The sequence below is a fragment of the Bison bison genome, unplaced genomic scaffold (genome assembly GCF_000754665.1).
Source record: "Bison bison bison isolate TAMUID 2011002044 unplaced genomic scaffold, Bison_UMD1.0 scf7180017864101, whole genome shotgun sequence".
Taxonomy (NCBI): Eukaryota; Metazoa; Chordata; class Mammalia; order Artiodactyla; family Bovidae; genus Bison; species Bison bison.
In genome coordinates, this window is record NW_011494673.1 from 970109 (window position 1) to 993567 (window position 23459).

General features: G+C 35.3%; 1 protein-coding gene across 1 annotated transcript in view; it reads right to left on the reverse strand.

Moving 5' to 3' along the window:
* The window catches only part of SRBD1 (S1 RNA binding domain 1), a 251450-nt gene that overhangs the window by 81057 nt on the left and 146934 nt on the right, over positions 1-23459 (reverse strand). The window contains exons 15-16 of the mRNA XM_010838626.1: positions 20419-20510; positions 11104-11186 (exon numbers count right to left, since the gene is read on the reverse strand). Coding sequence (XP_010836928.1) covers positions 11104-11186; positions 20419-20510 — 175 coding nt within the window. The remainder of the gene's footprint in view (positions 1-11103; positions 11187-20418; positions 20511-23459) is intronic.

Sequence of the window (23459 nt, forward strand, 5' to 3'; positions counted from 1 at the left end):
TAAGAACCAATGGTTCTCAATCCGGCCTGTACATTAGAATCACCTGTGGAATTTTAAAAAGTTTGTTGATGTCTAGGGCTCACCCCAGACCAATTAAACTAAAATCTCTGGGGACATGGCCTAAAGGCTGGGATTTTTAAAAGCTCCCCTGCCTAATCTTAAGGTTTCTAATTTAGGTAATTTAGGAGCGTGTTGGTGAGAGGGGTAGTGGTGAAAAGAAAATAGTACAGGATGAATGCTAGTCATATTATGTAACATTATTACAACACATTATACTATAACTCCTTAAACATCTGTTCTACCCAACTCTGCCCTGTAAATAAACACTAGAAATTATAACAGTCTACAGGTTTGTCCTAGGCCATGTCTCAAATGATCATTTCAAATAATGGAACAAAACAATATTTAATTCTTAAAATTCAGAGAAGAATCCAGTATTTGCAAAGTGAAAAAAAAAATCAAAGACAGTGTTAAAACTCTGCATTAAAAGAGTATTTGATTTGGTGCAAAATCAAGAGTCTTGAAGATAAAAATTTGAAAGAATAGTATGAAGAGAAATGTAGCCTAATAGGAAAGTATTTTCTCATTTTCACTGGGAAATTAAAACAGCTGTATTTTTCTGATTATATAAATCCTCACTGTAAAATACACACACACACAAATGTATAAGGCAGAAATTAAAACCAACTGAAAGCCAAAGTTGCTGAGATAAAACACCTTTATCATTTGACCCAGCTTTCCTGCATCTTTTTATAAAATTTGACTTATTTAACAAAAGGTTGTAGAGTATATTATAAGGGACACCATGAGCCCACCAAACAACTTAAGAAACACAATATAAACAGAGTAGAAACTCCTGGTGCGCCTCTCCCAGTTCTCAATCCCCTCCCATCTCATGCCCCACTCAAGGTAACTACTACCTGGGATTCCAGTGCTTATTTCAACGTTCTTACTGTATATATTGGTATTCACAAACAGTATGTAGTATTGTTTTTGATATTAAACATTTCTATATTGATCATAAACTACTAGACATATTCTGCAACTGCCTTCTCTCTTAATGTATTTTATAAGGTTTATCCAAATTAATGTGGGTAGCTCTAACTGGGTCATCTTTGCTCCTATATAATATTCTGCTGCTGCTAAGTCGCTTCAGTCGTGTTCGACTCTCTGTGACACTATAGACGGCAGCCCACCAGGCTCCTCCGCCCCTGGGATTCTCCAGGCAAGAATACTGGAGTGGGTTGCCGTTTCCTTCTCCAATGCATGAAAGTGAAAAGTCAAAGTGAAGTCGCTCAGTCGTGTCCGACTCTTAGAGACCCCATGGACTGTACCATCTGAGTATGCTACAGTTTATTTTTCTGTTTTTCTGAAGAAGGACATAACAAAAAGTTTCCAAATTTTTTAGTATTATAAATAGTGCTTCAGTGAGTTTCTTGCAAATGTCTTCTTGTGCACATTTAAGATAATTTTTCAAGGCTATGGATATCTAGCAACAAAACTGTTAAGCTGAAGAGAAGCCCCATCTCCCACTTTACTAGCTTCCAGTTGCTCTCCAAAGAGGTTATCAGTTTATACTTCTACAAATAAAGTGTAAAACTCCCAACGCTCCACATTGTTGAAAACATTTAAACTGTCAGATTAATTTTTGAAAACCGGAGAGGTTTCACATTGAAAACCATGTTGACTAGTAGTTTGCATTTCCCTAACTACTAGAGTAATAATTTTCTTCCTATCTTTATTTTATGTGTGTGTCTCTGCTTGTGTCAATTACCTGTTTATGTCCCTTGCCTATTTTTCTGTTGAACTGTTAAACTTTTTTTCTCTTAATTGTAGGAGATCTTTATAAATTATGGGCTCTTTATAGATTTTAAGTGATGCAAATACCTTCTCCCTGTCTGTGACTTTCTATATAATATTTTCTGATTCAGAGATATTTTATATTCTAATACAATAGAACTTTCTATAATTGAACAAAAACAAGTAATTAATTGACCTTCTCTGGGAGTATGAATTTATATATTAGAATTTTCTAGTTATTCCTAAAGTTTTAAAATGTCTTTTCTGGGTGTGTTTTTTTCACTTCTGGAAGAATTATCCTTCCTATGTTGAAATACTAACTATAGTATTCTATATATATATCTGTATATATTCTAATACAATAGCCACAAGGGAATCCCTGGTGGCTCAGAGGTTAAAGCGTCTGCCTGCAATGCAGATGAGGGTTCGATCCCTGAGCTGGGAAGATCCCCTGGAGAAGGAAATGGCAACCCACTCCAGTATTCTTGCCTGGGGAAGAGCCTGGTAGGCTACAATCCATGGGGTGGCAAAGAGTCGGACATGACTGAGTTACTTCACTTTCACAACAGAACTTAAAAATGTTTTTCTTTGTGGTAACCTTTAGTGTCTCACGTGTAATTTTTTTTCAGTCATTCATGATAAACCTAGTTTTAAACGCTGTGAAAATACTTTAAAGTTTTAGAAATCCTAACAGTGACTTTTGTGCTAATATATGAAATCAGAAAGTGAACTTAAAGTAGAAACTGAAATTGATCTAGTTTCACTGTCCAAGGTCAATGACAGACAAAATGTAAGTAAACAAAAGATAAAGGAAATTAGATATTCCATTGTTAATAATTCAAGGCACTATTTGTAACAGGTTTCTCAAATCACACTAACACCTCACATTTCTTTTAAAGATAAGTAATGGTGTTTTACTAGGGTGTGTGTATATGTACCTGGCTTATTACATCGGCAGTGATTTCCAACAATCTAAGAAAACTATAGTTAGTATTTCAACATAGGAAGGACAATTCTTCCAGAAGTGAAAAAAACACACCCAGAAAAGAAATTTTAAAACTTTAAGTTTAGGAATAACTAGAAAATTCTAATATATAAATTCATACTCCCAGAGAAGGTCAATTAATTACTTGTTTTTGTTCAGTTATAGAAACAGCTCTGTTATGGTAAAAAGTAAATGCAATACCTGAATTCCAAGACTAAATTTGAATTTCATGCATGAATACATGGTAAATCAGAGATTCAAGCAGAGCTAGTATCCTGGGATCTAAAGTTGAGGGACAGGATTGTGAAAACATTTGGCAAGAAACTCATTTATGTGAATAATGCCTAATTTGTAGAATAATTTCCTCTTACGTTTCTTTAACCTTTGTGTTTTATTGATTTCAAAATATTGATTTAATATTGCATAGAAGGCAAAAATCCAGGTAAAGTCATCTAAGTGGATATGCATGGGACAGACTTTTTTCTATATACCATGTTAAAGTAACACATCATTAATGGATTAAAATGTTTAAAATGATTTGGACAAATAATACAGGACAGGTGAGAATCCTTACTACCTTTTACATACGTACAGTAAAACATTTCATAATCCTTACAATATTAACTATAAAATAATTTTTTAACAGAGTAATGCCACCACCGAAGAGTGGGTTTTTTGGGGTCTTGTTTTGTTTCTCTCCAGAACTGATCCTATAGAAGGGGTGGGGAAGTAAAGTACAAATTCCCACCTTTGAGGTTTAACCATGAAAAATTTCAGCTGGGAAGATGATTTTCCTTTTACAATGACTCCTCATTATACATAATAATGAGGAATAAAGATGGCCTGGATAGAGAAAATCCACTAAGGATTTCAGAAACTCATTTTGGAAAACCATTTCACTCTCTAATAACATCAAATGATCTAACAGAGAGGCACAAAGGAGAAAAAGGGGACTGCCCTGTCTTTCCTACTTTACTGTGAATGCTCATGAACAAATACAGGTGTTAATGAGCATGAAAGTATCTAAAACATGATCCAAGGAAGAAATAAATAGCAAATAAATCCGACATATTCAAGGTCTGCTCTCTTGATATGACAAGGCCAAACTAAACCATCATTCCCCATGTCCCACGGAACTCAAACAGAGCCAACCCAGCATCATCCTGCTCTCACCCTGGAGTGTTTTCTTGGGAGTAACACCAAGCCACTTTCCAGCAAAGTCTTCAGGGGTCAGTTAGGGATATGTTGTCATTCGACCACACTGGCTGCCTCTCTCTCCAGAAATAATGACAGGCATGTGTTTTTGAAATCAGCTCTCCCCATTTTCTAAGACAAGGATTGGAGTGCTGCCTTGAGCATTTTAGCTGTTATTAAACCAAAAGTATTTTAGTTTCTATTGAAATAATAATATTACAGCTTCTATTATTTCATATAACTATTTAACATTCTTTCTTTGAATAGCTTTCATTTCTAAAATCGACAATGTTTGTCCAGCTACTCATAATTTAAATCAGAATAAATACAAGTATTAAATTTACACTAAAAGCACTTATAGATCCCAGCTAAAAAGAAATCCAGTCCCATTTTGGTTGTACTGGAAGTCTATTTTATCAAGGCTTAAAATTAAGTGGTCCATTGACTGGGAAATGGAAATGTTTATTTTACAACACATTTTTCCTAATATATAATCACTACAGAAAGTTCGAAAAAAGGTAAGAAAAAAAAAAAGAGAGAGAAAAATCCCTAATCACACCAACAAAGATATAAATATCAGTCAACAGCCAGTTACTTTTTTCCTTAAGTGTAAATGCACATCTCTAATTCTAAAACACAAATTGGTTTTATTCTGTATCAACAACTTTTTTGCAATTTAAAGATATGTTAGGAGCAATTTCTCATGGCATTAAGTCTGCCTGGAAAGCCTGAATTTTTAATGGCTGTATAATATTTCAACTGGGAGATGTGCCACAACTCATTTAACTCTTTTCCTATTGTAGTTGCTTCCGACATTGGTTGTAACGGCAAACTTGTATGTGAATCTTAGAAACAGTTTTTATTATTACATTAGAAGAGACTCCAAAAGAAAGAAATACCAGGTCAAAGCAATGTGTATTTTTAAAATGCATCATGATAGGTATTAACTATTTACTAGAAATAACAATTTATATAACACCTGCAGTGTTTATGAATGTTCATTTTACTGTATCTTTTTTATTTGCACAGATATTTATCACTTTATTACTACTTTACTCAATTATTAGGTTGAAATAAATATCTCTTTGTCTAATTTGGGTTTTTCTGATAGAGAAAATTTATATATATTTCATCCATATAAATGGTATGTAAAGTCTCCATAAAATTTTGTCAATGTTTTATAGGAACCAATAAATAAATGTATACAAATTATAAGAAAACACCAAATTCTAATAATAAAATATGTAGTTACCATATGTACATATATATTTGTGGCCAATAACTTCCCTACTTCATCATTTGGCTTTATTTTTTTTTTTTTCATCATTTGGCTTTGAACTGTAACACAGAAAATCCACTCTAAGTATATATTCAAGAGAAATGAAAATACACATCTTAAAAATTTGTACACAGTTTTACTATAAGTTCATCTCTCTCTAGATACAAAGCCAGTAGACTAGATTTGGATGGATCCACTAAACAATGCTATCTCACCTAAGAACTGAATATCTAACAGTAATTTCTTGCTGCCTGCTAACCAATACCTATTTAGAATTAAAATAAAAATAAAATAGAAACTTGTACACAAATGTTCATAATAGCATTATTCATAAGAGCCCCAAAGTGGAATTAACCCAAATTTCCGTGATCTGATAAATGTTTAAACGAAATGCGGTATATATACATACAATGAGGTACTATCACCCACAAAAAGAATGAAGTTCTGATACATGCTATAGCATGGATGAATCTTGAAAATATTATGTGAAAAGAAAGAAGTCAGTCACAAAAGACCACACACTGTATAATTAAATTTGTATGACATATCCAGAATAGACAAAGCAATAGAAACAGAAAATAAATTAGTAGTGGCCCAGGGCTGGGGACGGAAAAGGCAATGGCACCCCACTCCAGTACTCTTGCCTGGAAAACCTCACGGATGGAGGAGCTTGGTAGGCTGCAGTCTATGGGGTCGCTAAGTTGGACACGACTGAGCAACTTCACTTTCACTTTTCCCTTTCATGCATTGGAGAAGGAAATGGCAACCCACTCCAGTGTTCTTGCCTGGAGAATCCCAGGGACGGGGGAGCCTGGTGGGCTGCCGTCTACGGGGTCGCACAGAGTCGGACATGACTGAAGTGACTTAGCAGCAGCAGCAGCAGGACTGGGGAAGGAGGGGGTGCTGGAGAGTGACTGCTAATGGTTTCTTTCAGGGTGATGAAAATGTTCAAAAATTAGACAGTGCTAACAGTTTCACAACCCTGTGAATATATGAAGCATCTTTGACATGTACACTTTAAGTGGATGAATTTATGTATGGTATATGATTATATCTCAGTAAAGTTGTTTTTAAAATATATGTCACTATACTGTGGTCTGTTAAAGCCCCCACCAAAAAAGTGAACTTGTCTCTTGTTCTAATTTTCAGAAGTGTTTAATACTGCATATTTTTCTGAAGCTATGCTGTTAGCATTCTATAATGCTCAGAGCAATTATATTTTCTTGGGATACTGTTCCACAATTAATATTAAATAACCCTTTTTGACCTTGACCTTTAATCTTAAATGCATTTTGCCTTAAATTCTATTTCATCTCACATGTTGATGTTGCTGACTTTTCATTTATGTGGAATATTTTTCTCCAAATTTGAAATATCAAGGTTGCTTTTTTCTTGAACACGTGTACACCCGTGGCAGATTCATGTTGATGTATGGCAAAACCAATACAATATTGTAATTAGCCTCCAATTAAAATAAATAAATTTATATTAAAAAAAAAAGAAGTACCTCTTGCACATAGAGGCTTCCCTGGTGGCTCAGTTGGTAAAGAATCTGCCTGTAATGAAGGAGACTGCTTGCAATGTAAGAGATCAGGTTTGATTTCTGGGTTGGGATGATCCCCTGGAGAAGGAAGTGGCAACCCACTCCATTCTTGCCTGGGAAATCCCATAGCCTGATGGTCTACAGTCCACGGGGTCGCAAGACTCGGACACACACATCTCGGTGCTATATTTTATTTGTAAAAGTCTGAGATCCTATTCATAGGCAAATTTAATGCTTTCACTTTTACCTATTAGTACACTTATTTCTGTCATCATATATTTTATTTATTTACTATACTTTCTTATTTTCTTTCCTCTACCTTTGGTTGGAATGTTAAACTTGATTTATTTTTTTACTCTCATGATTTATATTAAGTGTCCTATTTGTGGTTATTACTCATATATTTCAGATTATGTTTCTCTAAAAAAATTAAAGAGTTAATCTATATTTGAATCTTTTTCCTGAAAAAGAGTCCTAATATTCTATCTCTTTTCTTCTACTCTCCCGTATTTAGTTGATCTGCTCCTGACTAATTTAAGGATGAACCTTATAGTTAAAAAACTATGACTTAACAATACAAATACACTTTACTGGACATTTGTGTATTGTAAAGCTCTCTGCTGTTTCCTTACTTTGATACCACTTCCTCAAGACATGACCTCCCACTTTTTGGACCTCCAATCCCACACCCACCCTCCCACATTAGGCAGGAGAGCTAGCATAAATAATTCTTTCAAAGAAGGTCTGTAACAATCAGAGAAGCTGAATTATTACAGATCCAAAACTATTTTTATTTTATTTTCCTCTCACACTGAATTGCTGGTTTGCCTGCATACAGAATTACAGGTTCAACATACATTTTTTCTCAACTTCAAAACTACTACATTTCTATCTTCTATTACTTGTTTTAATCAATAATAGAGCTAATATCTACCTGATTTTTCCCTTTGTAGGTAAACTGTTTTTGCTCTCTGGAAGGTCTTAAGTCAGTTCCTCCTTATTACTAGCATTCTGAAAGTTCACAGGAAGGCATCTGAGTGTAGGTCGTTTGTCACTCTTTTATTTAGTATTCAGTAGGCCTTTTTAGAGAAGGCAATGGCACCCCACTCCAGTACTCTTGCTTGGAAAATCCCATGGACGGAGGAGACTGGTAAGCTGCAGTCCATGGGGTCGCTAAGAGTCAGACACAACTGAGAGACTTCACTTTCACTTTTCACTTTCATGCACTGGAGAAGGAAATGGCAACCCACTCCAGTGTTCTTGCCTGGAGAATCCCAGGGATGGGGGAGCCTGGTGGGCTGCTGTCTATGGGGTCACACAGAGTCGGGCACAACTGAAGTGACTTAGCAGCAGTAGCAGCAGGCCTTTTTAGAAGACTTGTCTATCTTCAGTTTGGAGAAATTTCATCCTATTATTTCTGGGATCGTAACTCCCCTCCACTCTAGTTTATCTGAAGTTCTATTAGATGAATGTAGAAGCTTTAGATGGAAAAGGAAATGGCAAACCACTCCAGTATTCTTGCCTGGAGAATCCCATGGACGGAGGAGCCTGACAGGCCATGGTCCCACAGGGTAGCAGAGAGTCGGACATGACTGAACCAACTAAGCACAGAAACTTAAGAAGGCACTCTATATTGTACGACCTTTTGTTCATGCTTCCTACCTTTTTAAGACTACACCCTAAAGAATCTAACTCAATCTTCTACTTCATTAATTTGCTTCTAGCTGTGTCCACTCTATTTCACCTATGTGTTGTTTTTTCTTTTTTTAAATCTTAACAATTAGATTTTAAAATTCTTAGATTGGCTTAATTTCATTCTATTCCATGTTTGTTTTAGAAATGTAATAACCTTTCCTATGTTACCATGAATGTTAATCTGACTTATTTCAGAGTCTGTTGCCTGTTCATTGTTTCTTTGAGTATTGTTTATTTCTTAAGGTTGGAGCCTCGTTTTTCTATCATATGTTTTCCTCAAACATTTAGTGACTCTTGGCAGCAAGGTCATTTCAGAGACTCTCTGTGTCTGTCTCTGTATAATGGTTCTGTTCACTACCATGAGCCTCAAGTAAAAAATGTGGGATATGATGCCAGGTGTCATGTACATGTTACAAGTTTGTCTTCCAGGAAGAAACTCCTTGAGCTTTTTGACAACCAAAGGCTACCTGAGGGATCACCAAGCCTCTATGGCCTCTGTATTATACAGGCCTAGCCATTCTATATGTACCTCCTTACCTAATCCTGCAGACCTCTCCACTCTTTGACTATGACTCCGGTTAGTGAACACTACTCGTCTATATATTTTGGGGGTGTGGCTCCACCATGCTTTATTTTTCTGTGGATGTGACTCATCAGGCTTAACATCTTTTGAGAATTCTTATAATTTCGATCCACTGGTGGGACCCTTTCTTGTTTTCCCAGACTATTATCTGTTGATTAACATAAGTGAGTATTTATATAGGTACAGACACATATGTACACTTTTTCTGTCCTCTTATGGAATTTGGAACATGCCAGCGGTGGTGGAAATGTAGTTAAAGAATAGCATGAGCTCAGCCTACTATCTTGATCACTTTCTCAGTGTCACTGTTTGCTCAAGGGTATGTACTCTAGTGTTAACATGGCTATATCTCTAAATCTCAGACTCGTATATCCAACTCTGAGCTGATACCTTTTCTTGTATTTCTTACAGGCACCTCAAATGTAACATGTCCAAAACTGGATTACTCATCTTATCCTCACCAAATCTGCTCAGGTATCCTCATGACCCTTGCAACAAATTCTTCACAACTCCTTTTCACTCACATCACCAAATAGTCCCTACAAAATACATTTTATTTTTTTCCATTTCTACTGAGTGCCATTAACTTTGTCCCAGCCACCATTACCTTTCACCTAGAATAGTTAGTCAACATTCAAAAATACAAATCAAATCATGCCATTCCTCTGCTTAAAACTCTTCCATTACTTCTCATTGCTGTTGGAATCAATTCACAGTTTTTCCACATTAAACACTACTCTGAATCCAAATCTGGAGACAAGGTCCCTGCTATTTACTTAAAGACCTGATGCCAACAGGTTATTAGCCTCCTGGGTTATATAAGTTCCCCTTTCCTTTGTTCCACCATCTTGTTGAGGTATTCCATAACTTCACCTTAAATTAATATAACTTCTCTTAACTATGATGCCTGTATTATAAAACTGCTATAATAGGTATACTCTTTAGATACTAGGTATTTTATCTATCTGTAACTAGATCGTCCCTTTAGGAACCATCCTTGTTGAATGAACAAGTCCAGTTAAAGCTTTGGATGCCTCTTGGTTTAACTTACTATAAAATGGGAAAACTCCAGTTAAGTCCCATATATGACAGGTTAGTCCAGGCTTTGATAGTGTGAGCCTGGGTAAAAATCCTAACTACTCTTGGACATGGCTTCTTTTCCTGTCAAATGAGGAGGGTAGGGTTGGATGATCTCAAAGGTCTCTCTCTTCCATTTCTAGTGGTCACAGATCCTATGATGTAATATAGTATTTCCTTAGAGAAAATACAGTACCTATCACTCAAATTTCATGAAAATTGTACAGAGGGTAATATTCTCCTTCAGGCCTAAGTAGAACTTTCACCAGAGAGAAAATAATTCAACTTGAGGTTTCTGGAGACCACTTAAACCAATATGGATTCATTTTACCCAGATTTACTGTCGCCCTCAATTGCCTAAGGAATACAAACTCAAGAACTGAAAATACAATAGCAACAACAATAAGCACTATTACTACTATTATTGCTACTACTACACAGTAACAAAAATGAAAGCTTTTAGCTCATACTGGGAAATGACAAAAACAAACTATAATAATCTAATAGGAATGAAACAGGAAAAAAAAATAACAGTAAGTACCAAAGGCTTCTTCTGGAAAGATCAATAAAGATCAATAGTTCATATAGGTTTACCAAAAGAACCAACATACTCCGCTTTATCCACATCCCCTCCACTTTTATAAAAACGTTAAAAGGAGAGGCTCTTCAGACTTGCATCTAACATTTTAATAGTGTCTAAACTGATTATAACCAATTCTGAGTCTTGATCAAAATCATAAATACCAGTATAAAAAACTCACTCCTTCCTTAGTAATTTATAATACCTAACTATCGTTCTGCAAACTGTACAACCGTTGAAAATGGGAACTTATTCCCACTGACAATTACTATACCAAGGTTTGAGTACTGCTCTCTTTTTTTTTTGTTTTTAGTACTGCTCTCTTTATTGATGGATTTCATAAATTAAATGGCCCACATTGCTTTACCTGATACATTCCAACTCCGATGTGCTTTGGCTCAATTTTCACTAGCTCAGCTAATGGATCTTGTACACGCCTTGCTATGGAAACTGAAAAAACAGAATCAGAAAACAAGTATGGCTTAATGTGAAAAGCAGTATCCAGATAATTACTGTTTTAGTTTCTTATAATACAAGCAGTTATCCCTCTTTATTCTTCCCCCCAAAAGACCAACAGTTTAACCAAGTTTCAGTCTCCCCCCCACCCCATACAAAAAGTGAATGCAAAACTTCAGGATTGATTACGTCACCAAAACTCCTAGGCATTGCTAAGCTCAAATGCATTGAAAGGGTTATATATTTGAAAAACAAGTAAAACAGTTGCTGTATTTACACAATTACCTGTTCATTTGTTAAATACAGTATGCAAGGACACCTCACAATTTAAAGAACAAGTAGATATTGTTTTATTTCTAAATAACCCTGCATTACTATAAACATGATACACATCTTTGCATTAAATATGCTTATTAAGACTACATCTTGATAATGATGACTAATGACAGAATCATATCTTACTGCAATCAGATATCAAGTTAGCTGGCTAGTGAATATACTTGTATCGCCTTGAATATGACTGCAAGATTAGTCTGGGAAGTGATCTGCATGCTAACTGCTTGCTCCTAACACATGCACAGTCCTAATTACATCCCTTTCCTGACCATCACATCGCATTTTTAAGAGACTTGAGAGTTAACTTCAAATATTGCTTTACTTGTGTCATGATTTTTACTTAGTCATCATTTATTATTACCTTTTTTAAAACAAAATCTCATAACTAATTTAGCTTATAAGACAAATTTAGTTGGAAAAAAGAAATTTAATATGAATCTTTAGTTCAGTTCAGCTGCTCAGTTGTGTCTGACTCTTTGCAACCCCATGGACTGCAGCACACAAGGTTTCCCTGTCCATCACCAACTCCCAGAGCTTGCTCAAACTCATGTCCATTGTGTCGGTGATGCCATCCAACCATCTCTCATCCTCTGTCGTCCCCTTCTCCTCCGGCCTTCAATCTTTCCCAGCATCAGGGTCTTTTCAAATGAGTCAGCTCTTTACATCAGATGGCCAAAGTATTGGAGTTTCAGCTTCAGCATCAGTCCTTCCAATGAATATTCAGGAGTGATTTCCTTTAGGATGGACTGGTTTGATCTCTTTCCAGTCCAAGGGAGTCTCAAGAGTCTTCTCTAACACCACAGTTCAAAAGCATCAATTCTTCATCAATATGAATCTTAAGGATAATTAAGGCAACTCTTTTTTTCCCCCAAGTAGTATAGATGCATTGAGTGTTTACATATGAACAGGATTCATTTTCTAAACACATGAAAGTTAGTCAATGTCACCTACTCATATAGAAGGTTGGATAAAATATAAATTCATTAAGTGAAAACATTAAGGTCGTTAAAGGAAATTCCATGGCTGTTTTTGTGTTAAACTGTTGAAGGACTGATAAAAGAAGTCACCTCTTAGAAGTGACTATCAGATTCTCCTGATGTGTGCCACCTCTCATCAGAGATAAGATCCATTGTAAACATCAAGTTCACTGCACAGTCATTCAAGTCTTTTTCACATCTTTTACTAGTATTGCTAAGAGATAGTGACAACGGCAACTTGCAAAACAAGCTTAGAGAGCAATAAGTTGGTATCTTATAATCTGCCTATTTCTCCCACAGAAGAGATGGGAATTCCAAGGACTTCATATACACCTATCTTATCAAATTTCACATAAAGTTAATTAGTGCAAGCATGGAAGTATAAGTGGTTTCTTCTAATAACCACATTTATAGTTACCCATTGAAACACATGCCACCAGAGACATACCTGGTATCCTCTAAAAACAAAAAAGTGAGTCCTCCACATCTGTAAGTTTCACATTCACAGATTTTGCTATGGATCAAAAATGTTTGAAAAAAAATTCCAGAAAGTTCCAAAAAGTAAAACTTGAATTTTCCGCATTAGCAACTATTTACATTGGACTTACAACTGTTTACATAACATTTACATTGTATTAGGTATTACAAGTAATCTAGAGATGTTTTAAAGTATACGGGAGGATGTGCACAGCTTATATGTAAATATTACACTATTTTATATAAAGGACAAGAGCATTCTTGTGTTTTGGTACCTGAGAGGGGTTTCTGAAACCAATCTCCTAAGGCTACCAAGGGATAATTGTATTATTTCTTTATTCTAGCCTTTATATATATAATACAATAAGAATGATTTTCAAACATATACATACATTGCAAAATACTTTCAGATTAAAGAAACAACAGTAAACCAAGCTAAGGGAACAGGCATCAGAACATATGCTGCATAGGAAGGCAATATTAGAAGTTCAATAAAAGTATATCAATAATACATAAATCTTTCAAATCTACACCTTCAGGAGAACCCACATTATGAAAACCTAAAACTCAGAAAGTGGTTACAGCATTGTATGTAATTGGTAAGTGTGAGTAGATCCCATATTTTAACATTTCTGAGATACATAAAAGGATTTTCAACTGTTTTCTACTGGATTCCCTTCCAACAGTTCACTGCCAGTGTATCATTTGTTCATCCAAATATTGATAAATATTAGCAACGATGGATTGAAAATGATGGTTTCTAGATGCCATTAATTCTACAATAAGTCCCAAGGGCTTCTGGAGTTACAGTGTACCCAGTAAACAACCCTGACAAAGATCTAATATTTCTAGGATTGGCATTTCACTTTCAGATGCTGTTCGTTCTGTGAAGTATAAAAACCAAATATGGAAGAGACAGAGGCAGGAGGAGAAACACAGATGAATACTGTTTAAAGTAGAATTTGAAAAGTAGTATGCTCAAGCTTTGAAGAGAAGATGGAGCTGTTTTTCTGCTGGCAGGATAACCAAGAGAAACGTTATGCAGCAAACAGTACTCATTTAATGATCAGGCTAACTACAGATTTCTGCAAGTTAGAGACAGAGAAGTAGTTCAGGCAAAAGGAGTCTAGTAGATTGCTGATTCAGAAAATGAAGACAGAGTAAGAGTCATGGCCCCAACCTTGCGGCACACTCATTTTGAGTTAGAAAGGAAAAGGAGGAAATGGTGGCAGAGGCAGAGGAGGAATGGTGAGGAAAGTATAGTAAAAGGAGTAAAAAAGACTTCTGGAACATGTTGAACACAGAGTCACCCTATGTCCCCGAGTTTTTACTTCTAGGTACATACTCAAAAGAAATGAAAATATCTGTCCAAATAAAATCTTGTACATGGATGCTCATAGCAGCATTACTCATAGTAGTCAAAAAGGTGAAAACAACCCAAATATTCAACAACTGATAAATGGATGAAAAAAACATGGTATACACCAGTATGGTGGTACATTATTTGGCAATAAAAAGGAATGGGGTACTGATAATACGCTACAGCGTGGGTAAACTTTGAAAACACTATACTAAGTGAAAGAAGCCAGTTGGTCACAAAAGACCTCACGTTGTAATGACTCCATTTCTATGACATATCCAGAATAGACAAATCTGTACAGACAGAAAGAAGGTCAGTGTTTTCCAGAGACTGGGAAAAAGAGAGGAAGGGGTACAAACTGCTAATTGGTATGGGGTTTCTATTTGAGGCAATGAAAATGCTCTAAAATCGGATACCGGCAATGGTTACACAACTGACTATACTAAAAAATGATGACATAAACTTTAAAAGGGTTAATTGTGTGCTATGTAAGCTGTATCTCAATGAAGTTGTTATATGTTTTTTAAATGCAGAATGTCCAAATGTATGGCAAATATTATCTATTTTTTCCCACATATGATGCCAACGCTTCTCTGTATCATAGTTACTATTCACCATTGTTCAGGAAATTCTAGTTAACACAATTGGAAAAGAAAGAAGACACGATTACTGAAAAGACAGAAATTAGATTACTTATTATTATTTGCAGATGATGACTGTCTTCTTAGAAAACCCAACTAAGTCAACTGAAAAAAATATCACAACTAGTAAGATTTCAATCAGTTGGCTGGTTTCAAGACACCCACACAAAAACTCCATCGATGCTCCATCATATGCCATCAACAACCAATAAGAAATATCATGAAGGAGAATCCATTCACTGTCTCTGTGTGCATGTGTGTGTGTATTGCATGTAAGAAAAATAAAACATGCATAACCTGTGGAAGGGATCCCAGACTGAGTGAAGATTAGCATCCTAAAAGGTAAGCAACCAGAGCTACAGCCATGTGCAGTACCCCTGAAAGCAGCATTCTCCCCTCATTTATAAGCTGTCTTATATGCAAAGGATAAAAGGAAGTATATTGGTTTTGGTCTTTAGATCCATGAAACACCTAGAATCTTAAAGCTTCCAGAGCAAATAAATGTATTGCTTAGAAGACTGTACTAAACTGTGCTGTCTTTAAAATTTTCTTTATTCTGTTATCTGAGACTATAAAGTGGAAATTTTTCAAGTTCAAAACTCACTTCATTTTTGTACTTCTCCTTGCCATCAGACAGCAACAGAGGAAGACAGGTTAATCCCCATGCTGTCTTTTATTTCATTCAAGAACTCCAAATTAGAATTTTTTCACTGTAAAAAGCTGATTAAAATGTAACTGCAATGCTCTTAAAGCACATCTTGATCCTCTAATCAGTAATTACATTTTTCAATAAGGAGCTGACAAATCTGTTGACCTAATATAAATAATCTGTATCTTGATTGCAGCACTTGTGGTGACCTGACTAGCATAAGCTTTTAAAAATTCATAGATGGTATACCTAAAAAGGGTGAAATTATTTTATGTAAATATACCCTTAAATGAGTGAAGTATCTTTTCTCTAAGGATATCAAGCTTTTTCTTTATTTTTCTTCTTTCTACATAGTCTCTATTTCTTCCATGTAGTGCATACACTCCACCCCCTGCCTCATATTTTGGCATCTGTCTTTAACAGTATAAATTTTCCTTACATGTTAAGTGAACAACAACTTTCCATCAGAGGCAGGGTACTAAAAACCTGACTGTAAGTGCTTTGCTCAAAGGTGAGGTTTGTCAGTTGTGGGCTTCACTACAAGGTAATTTGGCCATTTCTCTGTGAAATCTCTGATCTCGGTTTCTATATGTATTTCCTCTTGTGTTGGTTGAATCCCCTAATTTCCTGCATGGAGGTTTTAGTTCTCTCTAAGGTATCTTAAAGCTCAACATTCAGAAAACTAAGATCATGGCATTCAGCCCCATCACCTCATGGCAAATAGATGGTGAAACAGTGGTAACAGCAGCTGACTTTATTTTTGGGGGCTCCAAAATCACTACAGATGGTGATTGCAGCCATGAAATTAAAAGACGCTTACTCCTTGGAAGGAAAGTTATGACCAACCTAGACAGCATATTAAAAAGCAGAGACATTACTTTGACGACAAAGATCCGTCTAGTCAAGGCTATGGTTTTTCCAATAGTCATGTATGGATGTGAGAGTTGGACTGTAAAGAAAGCTGAGCGCTGAAGAATTGATGCTTTTGAACTGTGGTGTTGGAGAAGATTCTTGAGAGTCCCTTGGACTGCAAGGAGATCCAACCAGTCTATCCTAAAGGAGATCAGTCCTGAGTACTCATTGGAAGGACTGATGTTGAAGCTGAAACTCCAATACTTTGGCCTCCTGAGGTGAAGAGCTGACTCATCTGAAAAGACCCTGATGGTGGGAAAGATTGAAGGCAGGAGGAGAAGGGGACGACAGAGGATGAGATGGTTGGATGGCATCACTGACTTAATGGACATGAGTTTGGGCAAACTCCAGGAGTTGGTGATGGACAAGGAGGCCTGGCGTGCTGCAGTCCACAGGGTCACAAAGAGTTGGACACAACTGAGCGACTAAACTGAACTGAACTGAAGGTATCTACAACATCAAGTTAATAATTATTTAATCCATTTTTTTTAAATAGGTATTCCCACTCTTGTGTATAACCCATGTCTTCTGGTGCAGAAACCTAACCCTCACTAGAGAGCAATTTTCCAGTCTTCTGCAAAAGTCGAAGGAGAGTTACTCAGCTTTGTGGACTAGGTCTAATTCATTTTTTTTTAACTGATGTGAAGTGCACATAACACAAACTTAACCATTTTAGGGTGTAACTTTCATTGGTATTTAGTACACTTACAATATTGTGCAAACCACCACCTCTATCAAGTTCCAAAATATTTTCATCACCCCCACAGGAAACCCCGAACACATTAAGCAGCCCCTCTTCACTGTCCCCTCTTCCCAGTCCTTGGCAACCACCATCCAGCTCTCTGTGTCTGCAGATTTGCCTATTCTGGACATTTCATATATATATATATAAAATCATACAATATGTGACCATTTGTGCTCAGATTCTTTTGCTTAGCATGTTTTCAAGGTTCATCCATGTCATAGCATGTATTGTTACTTCATTCCTTCTTATGACTGAAAATATTACTTCATCATATGGACAAACCACATTTTGTCTATTCACCTGCTGATGAAGATTCAGCTACTGGACCAATGCCAGTTTTTGGGTATTGTAAATAGTGCTGCTATGAGCATTTGTGTACACGTATTTGCTGAGTACCTGCTCTCAATTTTTTGAGTATATACCTGGAAATGGGATTGCTGGGTTATATGGTATTCTATGTTTAACTTGATCTCATTGTTTTTTAAAGAGACTTTTAATCCATCTTCTTATTTTAGACCCATTCTCAGCCCTCCCGAGATACTTCTAACAGTGCTTGGTGTAGTCCCTAAGTCCTCACAGTTTCTGTGATCTATTTCAGGTTAGTTCTGTTTTCAACAATGCTGTCTCAGTATTACAATTTCTCAAGCTGGCTGAATCTCAGCTGATTTCCAGCTTCAAAACTATTGTTGCTATTTTCTCTTCCCTATTCTCCTTGTCCTAGTAGTTTATGCCTCCATTCTATCAAGTTATTGTCATTTTAATGAGATTTCAGAAGAGAGTGAATGATATTTAAACTTCATTTTAAATCAGAAATCCAAAATAAACATTTTAATACCAACTATCTACCATTCTACTCATCCAATTTAAATCCTGTCCGTATAATAAATTTATTATGAGGGGAATGTAAGCATATATAAGGATAACTTCTGTTTTCAATAAGCTGATAAACTGGTCAAAAAGACATAGTAAGATAAAGGTAATTTTCTTACATATGTTTAACACTTGTAAGAATGGTGAGGTTCTCTTATATTTGATACAGTAAACTTATGGAGGGTTGAAAGGTAAAACCCACACCCATAGGTAGGTCTCAAATGAAGTGTAAAGTCATCCCCAGCATCAATCACTAGGAAAGAGAAAGACTCCCAGTCAGAAAACAGGAATTGAAAAGGAAGTGGGGCCCTAGAAAGTCAAGAGTAGAGACTCGCAGTTTCAACATTTGATTCCAGGACCAGACACCATGAAGACTCAAAATGTCTAGGTAGTATTTTGAGTTGATATGGATCAAACAAAGTTGTTGCCAATGTGGAAACAAGCTAAGACAAAGAAAGAAGGCACATCTGCAGTGAATCACAAACTGAAGACACAGCTAGGTTTTGAAATCAGAGAGGACTATATACCAATTCCCTTTTTTATTATTTGCTATTTTAATAGTCTTATTAGAGCATTATAATTTTGTTCCCTAATAATACTGTGCAGTTATGTATCCACACAGGCCAGTAGTGGAAAGGAAATAGCAGCAAAGGGGAAGTTTGAGGGACTGCCACCACCTATGTAACATTTTTATCAAATACCCTGTTAGATGACTATCTTTCAGTCTCAACTTGGGAGGGAGGCTCTGAATTTTATTTTTTTGTAAAGTATTCCTTTATTTTAGAAGTTAATACACAAAATATTATGTACACACTTACTTGGCTATGTGGCCTCTTTAAGCCTTGGTCTCCTCATTTGTAAAGGGGGAGTAATAAATGACTCAGGGCAATTGTGAGGATTAAATAAAATAATCCTGGTAATGTATTTACCACAATGTTTCACATATATTAAGTGCTTAAAAAAGATTAGTGTTAGTAGCTCCCACTATAATTACCCTAGGTATTCCTCCTCTTAATATTTTATTACTATTTATATAAGGCAAGTATCAAAATAGAACATGTCAAGGAGGCAGAGACCCCATTGAGTTGGTGTGACAGGGAAAAATTTCACTGAAGAATTTGAGCTGGGATCTGAGTTTGAAGAGGAGATCATTATAGACAGGTGACTGTATCATAGAATGAACAACTGAAAGGAAACTACAAGTTCTTTTGGATTATAAAAGAAGTCTTTAACTTTAGATTAATGCAAAAATTTTCAAATACCTATCTCCAGGTATATATTTCAAGAACAGTCAATGAAATTTGATGAGAGTCTTTAAGGGGAAAAAATTAAACAAGAAGTCTATTTCCCCTAATTTGGCATTTCCTAAAACTGGGGAGTTAAGATACACAAACTACTAAATATAAAATAAACAACAAAGATATATTGTACAGCAATGGGAATTACAGCCATTATCTTTTAAGAACTTTTAATGAAGTATAATCTGTAAAAATACTGAATCACAATGCTGTACACCTAACAAATATAATACTGTAAATAAATGATACTTTGATTAATAATAAATCAGTAAACACACACACACAAGTCCTTTCTAACAAAGCAGTCTAAATATCCACCTATTACACAGAAAAATGCTCTGACCAGATCTATATTTTGCTTGTGATTCCAATTACTTTAATTAGATGTCTCAAAATATCTTAATTCCTTCATACACAAGATTTAAACTATTCCACAACACAGAAATCAGAGCAATTTTATACAACTAAAATCAAATCAGGCTGATTGAAACAATACACTAATGGCAATTCATATTAGCAAGACAAGAGAAACTGATCATTCAGCAAATATTTTGCAACAGACTCAAAGTCTGTAACTGTTTATGCATTTGCACTTTAAATATTTTTATGTTAACATATTACTTTTCTCCAACAAAAAGCTGTTAATAGTAATATTTCATAATAATAATGAGAGCTGAGAGTGTTTTACTGTACTACTAACTCTGCAGCATTTAATTTTACTAATAATGTTTTGGGCTAATTTTTCACCATACTCTAGAATACTGTGCAGTGTTCCTTAAAAGCAGTTTTCTTCCGCCTCTTTTCCATAATGCACAGTATTATTCCAATCAAATACTTTCTTTCTAATATGCCCGTAATACAGCTTCTAAAATTCCTTAGATATTTAAATATTTTGCTTGCTCCAAATTTAAGTCCAAAATACTAAAATCACACGCTTTTATGATGGTCCACAGTTTCTTACCTGCACTTCTCAAATTAGGGTCCAGTTCTGGCATCTCTTTGTTAGCTTCAGGGCTGACACTGTAGATCGATGCTCCTGCTTCACTGACGATACTGAGAAGAAAGAAAAGGGGAATATTATTTGCCAAACTTTCTGCCTGCCCAAAAAAAAAAAAAAAATGAGTGAGAATAGGTATTATAAGAGAACTGAAGGGCAAAGCACTCTCTTTAAATTTCAATGGTATCTATACTATTTGATTATTCATTAATATAAGTGATTAAGCAATGTTTGTTTCTTCACATAGGAAATACACAGGCTTAAATCCATAATGAATTCATTCAGTTCTTTTCTGTCAGTAGTAATAAGGCAGAGTTTATAAATGAACACAATGGATACTCCTCCATGAGGCCAACAAAATTTTCAGAATACTTAGCTTCTCTGGTGCTTATAATCCATTTATGACTCTTGTCTGAATTAATCATTCTAAAGCATCTTGGAAAGCACAGACATGTATGTGGATACGTGCATATGTGGATACACACAAAAACTATTTCCATAAATGCTGCCCTGTTGTTGTTGTTTAGTCGCTAAGTCATGTCTGACTCGTGGCTCCATGGATTGTAGCTCACCATGCTCCTCCATCCATGGGATTTCCCATGCAAGATACTGGAGTTGGTTGCCATTTCCTTTTACAGAGGATCATACCGACCCAGGGATCGAACTTACGTCTCCTGCTTGGTAGGCAGATTCTTTACCACTGAGCCACCTGGGAAGCCTTCACCATTATTATTACTTGGTTATAATTAACAACAACAATGTGAAAAGGAACAAGATCAGACACCCTACTTCTTTTCAGGAGGGTTTCAAGTCATCCTTTCAGTAAACTTGAAACATTATCACTTTAGGCAGATTTTAAATCATTTCTTGTTTCTTTAATCCAACCATCATACAACCTCTTTCTTTCTTCTCTGGCTCCATATACTTTACAAACCACACTGGCAGCACTCTGTTACAGATGACAGTTGTACAGAGGTTGGCATTTGTACAGTTTATCTAACATTTTAAAATTATGGGCTTTCTTTATGATATATTAAAAATCATCTACTTTAAGTGTTTACAATACCTTTGGTTCTCTACCATGTGACTATCTAGGTGTCAAGATTCAAAAGTAGAAACATGGTTGGTGGTGCTTAATTTTTGATCTACTCTTAGGAACCTCTCCCTTTCTTGCTCTTCAGTAGTTACTTCAATTATGAGACAAGTTGAGCAGATAACTTCTAACATATTGCTCCACTGTAACCACTCAACAATGATAAGTAAAATGTGAAACAGTTAGTTTGCTACTCCAAAGAGTTCTTTGCAGAACTCCTAATTGAACTTTGATGATTATAAGCCTCTGAGACTTGAGAGGATTACTTGGGGCAACAAGAAGATTTATATATTTTTTGCAAACAAGATCTATTATTCCAAATTTCCTAACAGGGAAAATGAACACTCTTCAATTGGAAAGTGAGGCTGCTCATCTTGTTCCTCATCAAACTCTCATCAAGATATAGTAAGAGGTACATATTACATACAAAGCACAAAGCCAACCCCTTTATGTAACTGAGGATAAGAATATTCAGCCACCAGCTATGGAAAATTTAGTTTCAAACACAAATGAACACTCAGCCTAACAAAGTTCTTTTCCAAAAAAGAAAAAAACCCAGAGTATCCATGAAGTGCAGGCAGGACCAATTATTAAGAGAAAAGAGTATTTTTAAAAATCTTACCACAAATTTATATTCTGTCATTGCCAGAAGCCTCCAAAATTACCACTATTTGAGCAAAGGGAACTTAAACGGTAAATAAAAATTCCAATTAACTGTGGGCTTTAGCAATTGGGTACCTGAGAATTTTCTGGGTGATTCACTGTCTCTTGGAAGTTATAATTCTCAAAAGACTGAGGGAAACTGTTGCAAAGAAAAACACTCAGATAATAAATATTCCTCCAAATACCATACTGCCACTTCTTTTAAACAGAGGAATACAAAACAGATGTGACACGCTGCACCCAAAGATTTTAGATTAACATTAATATTAAATCAATACAAAATGTAGTAAATTTTATATGCTTTAGTTACTAGATAGCATGGGTCCAATAAACAGTTCAGTACTAAGCACAGATCAGGACGCTTAAATAATTAAATGAACAGAAAAACCTCAACACTGATTACTTCAATATAAAACATATAAGGATCTGAGAAGTGTATGTAGCAAGAATTAAATGAAATAAATCAAGCTGGGAGTGGTGATGATTTTTTCCAGGAGAAGCTGCTAAGAACAAAAGTTACAGCATTTGCCCTCTTCCTTTTTTTTCTTTCATATTTAGAGTTTAAGGATAGATATTATATGTGAGATTTTACAAGGTGCTCTGCTTATTAGGAAGTTTCCCAATAAACTATTAAAAATTATTCCAATTATCTCTAGCATATTTTGAGGAAAGCAAAAGTAAACTTTGCACAATATCCAGATATCTAACATTTAATATGTATCATATATCACAAAACAAATTTCACTCAGGTGTAAACAAATTAGGCTCATAATCTTAGCAATTTGATTATTTTATTTATTTTGCCATAAAACAGACAAGACTTTGAGCAAAATTTATAATTTTGGGGAAATTTAACTAACACAGTTCTATCTGAACTCAAAAGTTTTAAGATTATTACAGTACTTAAAATACCTTCAAATTGCTTGTTTTGACAAATGTGTAAATAAATAATACGGTATCTCAAACTTTAAATATACAAAACTACATTTCAGAAGTGTGCTAATTCTCTAGAATGAAACTGATCATTCTTAAAGCACTTTATCTAAATCAGCACTAGAGTCTTTCTAGGTCTTTTATTAAAAAATAAAATATATATATATAAACCACACTCATAACCTAAAAAACCAAGTGCAATGCCCATAATATAGATGCATTTACTTTTAAATTCTTTGAAAATGTTTTAAACAAAAAGTCTGCAAGTGAAAAACACTCATTTTTGTTATTGCAAGTAAAAGTCAATGCCGTTACA